General features: G+C 40.6%; 1 protein-coding gene and 1 long non-coding RNA gene across 2 annotated transcripts; both read right to left on the bottom strand.

Annotated features, from left to right (window-relative positions):
• Nucleotides 1–2,172: 2,172 nt before the first annotated feature.
• Nucleotides 2,173–4,856, bottom strand: LOC119339923 (F-box/LRR-repeat protein 14-like). Its single transcript, XM_037611827.1, has 2 exons — nucleotides 4,693–4,856; nucleotides 2,173–3,837 (listed from the first exon to the last, which is right to left on the bottom strand). The coding sequence occupies exon 2, from the start codon at nucleotides 3,822–3,824 to the stop codon at nucleotides 2,394–2,396; it is 1,431 nt and encodes a 476-aa protein (XP_037467724.1). The 5' UTR covers nucleotides 3,825–3,837; nucleotides 4,693–4,856; the 3' UTR covers nucleotides 2,173–2,393.
• Nucleotides 4,857–7,911: 3,055 nt separating this feature from the next.
• On the bottom strand, nucleotides 7,912–9,779 carry LOC119339924. Its single transcript, XR_005164271.1, has 2 exons — nucleotides 9,224–9,779; nucleotides 7,912–9,147 (listed from the first exon to the last, which is right to left on the bottom strand). It is a non-coding gene; the product is annotated as an uncharacterized LOC119339924 (long non-coding RNA).

Genomic DNA, 9,779 nt, shown 5'->3' with positions numbered 1-9,779 from the left:
AAGCGCACTAGCGAACTGACTGGGTTGGCCCACTTCACAAGTTCATTTGTTCCAGTTTGGAACATCCCCCACCCCTCCGATTTTAGTTTTTCTTTTTTTCCTATTTCCTTTTTCTTCTGTTTTATTTTCATTTCCTTTTTTCTGTTTTCAGTTTTTTTACTATTTAAAAAATACATGGAAATTTCAAATATTATTTGCAATTCAAAAGTTTGTTCCAATTTTTCAATTATGTTCAAAATTTTGTACAAATGTTTGCTAATTTTATGAAATGTTTGGAATTTCAGAATAACTTGCGCTTTCCGATTTTTTTTTTGTTTGAGATTCACACAAAAGTTTCAAAAATGTTTCCATTTTCAAAATTTGTTCACAAATTTAAAAACTCTTCCCATTCTCAATTTTTTTACAAATTCACAAAGTGTTCACATTTTTTGAAAACTTGCTCCTAGTTTTCTTAAATTGTTTGTAATTTAAAAAAATGTTTCGTTGTGCAACTGTTCACAAATGTTAAAAAGTTCGTGTTTTCCAAAATTTGTACACAAATTCACAAATTATTCCCATTTTTTTCAAAACTTGTTTGTGATTGTCCAAAATTATTCAGAATTTTAAAAAATGTTCCCATGTTTCAAGATTTGTTCAAAAATTTGAAAAATTTCCTGTTTTCAAAATTTATTCAGAAACTGAAATTTTGGTCACATATTTTAAAAACATGTTCGTGTTTATCAAAAATGGTCGGAATTTTAAAATGTTCATTTAAAAAAATTGTTCACAACTTCAAAATTGTCGCCGCTTTTAAAATTTGGTTAAAAATTAAAACATTGTCAAATAATATTCAAAACTTATGCGTGTTTGTCAAAATGGTTCAGATTTTTTTTTGAAAAATTATTCAGAATTTTCAAAAAATGATTAAGAAAATGAAAAATAATCCAATCTGCGGTTGTAACTAGTTCTAAAGTAATCGCGCCACATATTCATCATGAACTCTAATCGGCCACAGTGGCTAGCTACCTCTGTCTACGACGGCGCAACCGTGAGCTTGAATGCTATCTGACGCTTAGTACTTTTTTTACACCGCTCGCAGCTCCCGCGTGGCCTGCCCAGTCGAAGGACAGCCTTGTGCGAGGCCACGACATTCTGCCGCAGAATGCGGCTGGTATAAGATCCCTAATAATTGAGAGGTACCCTGCAAAGATCACTCCCACCTTTCCAGCTTGCAACAAATGGCGCACATACAGTATGCCACTCCCGCCTTCTTTTAAGCATGCGTCCAAATCGCAAACTGTTTTCACCATTGAATATCTTGCCTCGCGATCTTTGAAACTAGATCCATGTTAATAGGTTTTGATAAACTTTTTTTTTCACAAAAAACCCGGGAAAAACAGAGCCTCCACGAGAAGCAAATATGTGCCTCTCGCAGAAGGAAAAACGTGTTTTTTCTCACTTTCAGATATACACAGTTGTGCCTTTCGCAGAAGCAAACATGCGGCTCCACGAGAAGCAAATATTCTCAAAGTACGACCTTTGGCCTATCAAGAGTTTTACATATATTTTCGAACAGAGGTAATACTTTTTAGAGTTCAATTTTTTCAGCCAGATTATAACTTAGTACGCGACAATCACAACAAAAGTTCAGCCCTGGCTTCTCCAATTTTAGCACACGATCTTCTCAAATGGTGTACCCAATTCTGATTTTCCATACACTCATCATACTCTTGTGATATGTAAAAGAAACACGACCCCCTCTAAATTTCTAGTAGAAGCCTGTAATTAGCACACAGCTATGTTATTTGCCTTCAGTGGGTCAAGTTTCAGTTGTACCTCAACTTCCATGAGATGAGTACATTGCATTTGTAATCTTGGAATCTAAAAACCCAAATTATGGTACGTAGTAACTACTTGTAACTTATATTTTGAGAAGCAAATGAAAAGACATTCCCAAACAGAATCAACAGCAACAAAACAAGCATGTCGCCTTTGTAGTAGAGGTCTCCATGTGAAACATTGACCATTACTACACTGATCCATACCAAAGTTGCCACACGCAAATAGCAGGCAGATATACATGTCTTCAGAATCCCGTAGTAAAAAGGGTTCCCGACATTTCTTAGAGTAGAAACCAAACAGCAAAAATAGGTAATCTTGGGGCCAATTCTTGTGGATTACAAAACAGCGGTATAGAGAGAGTAAGAAATTAAGCAACAAGAATTACAGTACACGAGTTGTGCCTACTATAAAAGTTTCATACAGAAAAATTATAGCAGTGAAGGTAGAAGCAATAGAAAGTCCAGAGAAGTGAATCTACGTCTGATAATGCACAGCCTTGTCCAATGATGCACACTGAACAAGCTAATGGCTTCAGCAGCAAATTCATACTGAAAATTTTGGAGACCACTTCATCAATACATAAGGTAATCTGGAAACTTGCTGGAGTAGTGAACTGACTTGGCAACACCCTGCGCAGCTTGCAGAGAGATCTCACCACAATACTCAATGACCAAAGACTCTAACTTATGTGCACTTCCCAGTTCAGCTAATCCAACATCAGTAACCTTATGACACACCCGAAGTGTGAGATGACTCAAGCATGGGGTGTGCGCAAGGAAGCGCATCCCAGCATCAGTTACTGCAAAACACGCTATAAGCTCGAGTGTCTCCAGATGTGGTGAGGATGAGAGGGCCTTCATCCCCTCGTCATCAAAGAAGTTGGCGGTGTTTAGCACGAGAACACGAATTGGGCAGGACTGAATGAGTGCCAGAAAACCCTGCTGTGTGAATCCAATTTCTGATGGCCAGTCAGGGGAACATGGTGTAAAGCTGAGGTCTACGACCTGAAGCATGGGACAGTTGAGGGCTAGAGCGTAAAGGCTGTTATCAGTAAATGACGTCCTGGTTTCCCAATCGCTGACATCAATAGAGTAGCGCTGCAGGTTGAGCCAAAGTTTGATGCTTTTAAGGTTGCTGCAGCTCCGAGATAATGCAATCATGTCATTGTCATTTAGGGCATGAACATACTCAAGGCAAAGCTTCTCCAATGCTTTACACTTCCCTAGGACAACACGAAGTCCTAATTCTGGCCAAGTTCTAATATGCGCCAACCTTAAAACCTTCAAACTCTCACAGCAGAAATCATATATATCCATGCTGTGAGCATCGTACGAGGAGTCATAGACCACATCACCTGGAAGACGATCATGTCTTTCCATTTCAAACTCAAACTTCTGGAGCTTCATCCATCCTGAACCAAACTTTAGGAAGTCATGATGATTGATTCCTCTGCAATTCTTCATTACAAGCTCTTCCAACGATCCATCCCTACCAAGGTATTCCAGCCATTCTACACTAGCGATTTTTTCGCAATCAATAAGGTGGAGAGCAGATAGACTTGTACAACCAACTGCAACCGAGAAAAGCCCACTTGAAGTTATTTTTGGTATGGAGTTCAGCCTGAGAGACACCAATGTCTTGCAATAAGTTAAACAACCAAGCCCAGAGTCATCAATGCATGAGCAGGAGCTTAAAGTGAGGTCAATCAGCGAGGAACAGTGAGATGAAAACACAAAAAGGCCTTTGTTGTCCAACTGCTTTCCATGTCCAGGTATACAACCAGAGTAATCGATTTCCACTTTCTGCAAATTTGGGAACCGGGCGCACAATGACGTCAGTGCTTTTGTAGCAGTGCAAAGACCAGCACCAACATGGATAGCACCCCTTTGATTCCCCTCTATCTTGTAGAGCTGCTTTGACACAAGGGAAAGAGAATTCAGATCACTTGTCCTGGTGATCCTCTTGAGAATCTCTGTCAGCAGAGCCTCCGGTAGGTCCTCCATCGAACAAATTCAGCTGTACAAATCAGGTAATGTATATATGAAGGTTCAGAAAACAACCGAAGAGCTGGACTCAAACTTATGATATATCAAAATAATGCATGTGAAGTTAGATGGAGATCACACCGGCGACACTCATTGCTACGAAGAAAATACTGATGAAGTTTGAGCATTTTCTGTATCCATCCAAAACTTGTGTGTTCTTCATATGCAAGGAGATTTATTAAAGTAGCTAGCACCTTATCTGTCTCTAGGTTGTTGGAAAGAAAAAATGACGCTACAGGCAGGTCACATCATTGAATTAAACTAGAACCATAATTAAGTACCAGAGCCTGAACAATGAACTAGCTAAGAGAATACAACGAAACGAGCTAGAATTGACGCAAGCAATTCCGCAAGAAGACCCACGTGCTTAATCTGAACCAACTTTTTTAATTTTTTTGAGAACTTATTCGGAGGCACCTAACAATTAATAACATCAAAACCAGAGCATATATGCAAATTAGTTAGTACTTGTAGCTCTTGCTTGGGCAATAAAGAAAGTAGGGAAATCATTTTGCCACAGCCGATGAGTTCACAGGGTGCAGTTATTATTACTAATAGATAACGACAGTCTAATGTCTGTTCAACTAGAAATATACGGAGTAGAGTAGTATTTGCTGCAACCCTAGGCTAGTCCTCAGCTGCAAAAAGCTACTTTCTAATTCTACCTAGAAGAATGGCTTTATACACCATTAAATCTATGGATGATACTACCGGTTTGGTTTCCCCTATCAATCAAGAGAGCGAATCGAAAAATCAACCGTGTACATGTAGAATCGGGGAACCAACGCAACGAACAGGGGCCAGGAGAAGCGAAAAACGGCGGTACCTTGAGCACGACCGGGAGATAGAAACAGCGGCGAAGACCGTAGGAGAGGAGGGTATCTCCGCCGCCGCTCGACCTCGGCCCGAAGCGGAGAATGCCGCCGCTTCTTTGATTCGGAGGAGAGGAGAGGAGAGTGTAAGCCCTAGCCTCTTTTCCAGCGGAAGCGGAGGAAGATGTGGGGCGCATTGCGAGCTGCAGCGGTGGTGCCGCGCTCACATGGGCCACACCAGAATGCCTGCGGGCCGACGCGCGCTATTTTTGGCCTTCTAGACCCTTTTTTTCAAAAACACGGAAATATTTAAAGTAACATAAGAAAATATAGGAACAAAATATAAAATGTTCATATAATAGTTTCAGTAAATAACTAAAATGTTAAGGCGTTGTAAAAAAAAATCCATGGCCACGAAAACAAAATTTCATGTATGTACCTATTAAAATGTCTAGCGATTTTTAAAAACGTTCCTGTATGCAAAAGGAAATGTTCATGTGTGACAAAAAAATGTTCACAGGCATCAAAATAAATGTTTGCATTTATCAAAAGTGGACATGTATTTTCATAAATGTTCTTGCATGTAGAAATAAATGTACATGTACATCACTAAGAATTACGTCATATTTAATTATCAAAAAAAGAATTATCTCCTACTTTTTCGGAAGGATTCTTGCATGTGAAGGAAATGTTCATATACCTTAAAGAGATGTTCATGTTTTGAAAAAACAAACATGTGTTCAAAAAGAAGTGCTCATGTATCTCATACCGATAGTCATTATTTACCTAGGACAATAATAACAATAAAACTAGACATAAAATATAAATGATGAAAAATAGGTGTGGCACAATATAGAATTAGAATAAGAAAAAAATATAAGATGGACAACGTTATAGTGCCACGACCCATGCGGAAGGGTGCATGGTGAAATGACCATGTCGCATAGATAAGCAAAATAGGTGTTATAAAACAATTAAGGATTTGGTTTCAAGAAATGTATAAATAAACTACTCGTTTAGTTCTCAAACACAAATACTCAACTAAGGAGTACTAAATATGTTGAGGCTCAACTAAGTGTACCAACAACTTCAATTAAATGAGTTGAGCACAAGATATATAATAATACAAGTGATAAAGAACCTATAAGAAGATAAATAACTTGAAGCGACAAGACTATCAAATATAAAGCATAAGTAAATAAACTCGGGTATAAGGATAATCGAGACACGAGGAGATGAAGATTTATCTCGGTGTTCGCTTCTTGATAATTAAGGAATCTAATCACAGTTAGAGTGGTGCAGGTAACCATGAAGTTCCTCGAACGCCACTGAAGGCTCGCATTTTTTTCTCCTTTAGCCTCCACCACAAGTTGGTTCTCAATCCTTATGGCTAGCTTCTTCCTCCACTTCGGAGATGGCAAGTTTCACAATGAAATTGCATGGTGCTGGCATGTGTGGTTGTGGTAATTAAGGACAATCCATATGGACTAGTGTTTGTGTTGAGTTATACTTGAAAGTTTATCCATAGGCAAATACTTGGAGACCGTATGTTGGATTCAAGGTTGAAAGAAGAGGAAAGTGAAAGAAGATGGAGTTCTTGTGTGCGACTCAAATGTTGTCTTACTCTAGCTTATGAGTTAAGCGATGGAGGATCAAGATCTTGAAAATGATTACAAGAGAAGAGTTCGAGTGAAGAATTTATTATGTATCTCAAGAGATTGAGATAGAAAAAGAAGAAGATTAAATGATGACCAAAGTGATATGCAAGGCGTGGTCCAAAGAATGCTCATGAGAGTGTTGGGCCTATAGCAAGTGTCGGTGTCCCGGTTTAGGGGGCCTCTCACCATGACGGTTCCCTGTCCGGTGGGTCCGGACGAGGACCCCTAAGTCGGTTCGGCCCTCGGCCGCGTTGGGAGGCCCATGGCGAGATACGTGAAGATTCCATAAGACTTGGAGTGGAATCCAAGTATATGGTAGATGTGGAGGACTCTACCTTCGCCGACGTAGCCTGGTGAGTTATATAACCCTAGGACCCCTAGTGTGTTATATAAACCGGGGGCCAGGCTCATTGTTAGGACACACTAGATCATCGATGGCGCGCGTTGCTGCGCCCATATTTTTGTAATATTGAATGTTAGGGTTTGATGCAATTATGTGGAGCATTTTATCTAAAAGCTAAAGCAATAATAGTATCATATATAATTTTGTGTAATTTTCATTTACCTGAAAATTAAAGCAGTAGTAGTATTGTATATAATTATGTCTAATTTCATTTTACCTGAAAGTTAATGTGGTGGTAGTATTATCAACAAGGTAAGAGAGAGAATTCTGGACATGCAGCATTAACACCAAAATTCTGCAGTCCCTCTCATACTATCTTTTTTTTTGCGGTTGGAGTCCCTCTCATACTAACGGAAGCAAGAATGACACAATCAATTTCTTATGCAAGGATTCAGTTTGCTATTCCATGCATGTGGAATTTCCCAGCAGCTGTTGAACAATATCACAACTGTTCTTTTTAAGACCCTCTTTCTCATGACCAAGATAGGGTTTTGGGATAGCTGATTACACACCTTCTTTCCGGGACTTATTATGATTTTGGATCAAAGCTATGCATGATCTAAAAATAAGCATGAATCTCATAAAAGAATATCTACTAAAACTGAATCAACACAAATCTTGGTATTTTAACTTGTTAGGTGCAACGTCATGAACCTATGGAATACTTGCTCGGCTATCTTGGCACCAGTTTATGTAGTGCTTCCTCAAGACGGGGAAAGGGTACTAAAAGATATTGATCTAATTTTAAAAAAATATTGAAAAAGGCATAGCACGTAAAAATTTGCCAATATTGTGGATTCTTTTGATATGATTGAGTTAAACTAATTCAGATCTATATGAGAATTCCACTGCATAGCAATTGCTACAGAAAAATTGGCTCCCGCCGGAGCGTGGAATATACTCCCTCCGTTCCATATTACTTGTCGACAAGTAATATGGAACGGAGGGAGTAGCAACTACCGTCATGCGTAGGTGAAATCACTCCCAAATCCTTGCTTACAAATACCAGGAAACAAGAAAGCATCACAACATCTAGAAATTGAATAATTACAAGCTAAAGAGGACTCGTCTTATTTCGCCAATAATATCACTTAAGTATCTTAAGTATTTTGACTGGTTACGCAAAAATAATAATCTCTAGAGGACAAAGAAAGCTTCTATAGCCGCAAAGGTAAGGTAACAAAACTGGCAGATAGATGACTCGCAGTCAGTGTTTAGCATTAAAATGGAAACTCTCTGGCGCCATTTCATCATCCCTGAGGACCAGGGCCATATCCAACTGATCCCTCAACCTATCCTTCTCAGCAGCAACATTCATAGGACGTCTCACAACTGATATCTTCTCTCACAGCATTTGCTTTACAGTAGACACTGAATACAAAAGGTTGCAGGTCTTTATAATGGCTTCTTTCTTCTCCTGCACTTCTTGCCGGGTTGGTATGCACACACCATTCTTTTCAGCCTCTTGAAGCCACTCCTTGAACTCTTCAAGGGCTGGAGAGTTAAGAGACCTGAGTCATCTGCCATTGAGCAGCATTAGCTTCATTATCCCATAAAACATTGAGATACCTGCATGTTTTGTAACTCTCCAGCTTGTACGGCCGCTTTGGGTCACCGGCATCCATGTTTCTAACTATACACAGCATGTACTTGGGGGTGCCTGATTTTATCTTGCCAACCCTAAGTCGCACAAAGCAACCAGATACGTGGTCCTCAAAAATGGGGTTCGATGAACCATTTCACCAGCTTGTACCTCTGAAGGGTTATGCTGTTCACATCATCAAACATGAGAGGATCAAGTATACTTGGTGATTCGTCAAACTCATCATTCCGATTATCATCAGCGATCCAAACATGGTCATTCATGCCCCCATCATTGCTACGGTCGCTCGGGGGGCTTCCAGCCTTGCATCTATTAGGCGAGCAGCCGCCCTTGGCGACCAGATCCTTGAACCTGTTATGGTACCCATCCAGATCCTGTTTTCCTCATCCTCTTGGCCCATAGCTTGTCAAGTGTGCTCTTAGTGGTGGACCTGACCATCATGGTGGAGGCCTGCAGCATAACAAGTTGCATTCATCTGCACACTAGAAGTCCACTAAGGCAAAAAGGTAGTTTAAATACGCACATTGAAGTTTGATCATGATAAATTCAGAGAGACCGAGCACATAACCATCAGCTAGATGGATGAACTGAAACCACTAATTTATGGCCAACTACTGACAGTGTGATGAGCATATAAAGATCCATGATTTCAATTGCATCAAATCAACTGTAAAAGTGTTACTCTGATTTATATATAGGCCTGCAGAGGACCTTCAGTCCATCAATTCAAGCATCCCCACCAGTTCAGTTTCTTATCATGTCTTCTTTAGAGCCACTGAGACCAAGATGGATGCCATTTATTCTTCTATTATAAAAGAGGCAAAGTTTAGTCTGATCAGTGAGTATTAACATGGTCATAATTTTCACGAGGAAGAAATTACCTTATAAGAACTGACATGAATTTGCACATCACCATGGTTGGAATTTCATCAAATAACCATAGCCCAGATCCCCAGGGGTCAAACCGCCATCTCCGATACAAGGAAATGAAGGTTATAGTTGAAGTTGCCATGTCTAATTCGCGTCCTGAACAAAGCGAATGTCAGTCAGCTGTGTAGCAAGTGGAGGTGAACCGGGAGGTTGCCATCAATCACGCCTACGGGAGTGCAGTGATGAGGAGGACAGGGTGCAAGGAGCTGCACGCCGGCCGCCTTTGCAGCAAGGAAGGACGGCATTCGCGTGACTCTACCACCGCCCCAACCACCCCTTCCTCCCTCACGGCGGCCCTCGCCATCGGCGACTCCGGCTTCAACTCCCTTCCCACGCCGCCAGGAGCGCCTCGCCTTATTCGCCTTTCTCTCGGACGATACCCAACTGAGAAGCACCTATGTTTCACCCTAGACTGGGATAGGAGAGGTGGGCGTGGGAGGCGGCGGCGACCTACCCAGGGTTCTCGATGGAGAGAGACGAGAGGTTGGGGATCGGGAGCGGAGCGCC

Source organism: Triticum dicoccoides, chromosome 7B (assembly GCF_002162155.2).
Source record: "Triticum dicoccoides isolate Atlit2015 ecotype Zavitan chromosome 7B, WEW_v2.0, whole genome shotgun sequence".
Taxonomy (NCBI): domain Eukaryota; kingdom Viridiplantae; phylum Streptophyta; class Magnoliopsida; order Poales; family Poaceae; genus Triticum; species Triticum dicoccoides.
Note: the sequence above shows the minus strand (reverse complement) of the source record. Positions and strands in the feature narration are given on the sequence as shown.

Bases quoted from the DNA above. Each gene is read 5' to 3' on its own strand.
- LOC119339923 (XM_037611827.1), bottom strand. From the start codon at position 3,824: ATGGAGGACCTACCGGAGGCTCTGCTGACAGAGATTCTCAAGAGGATC.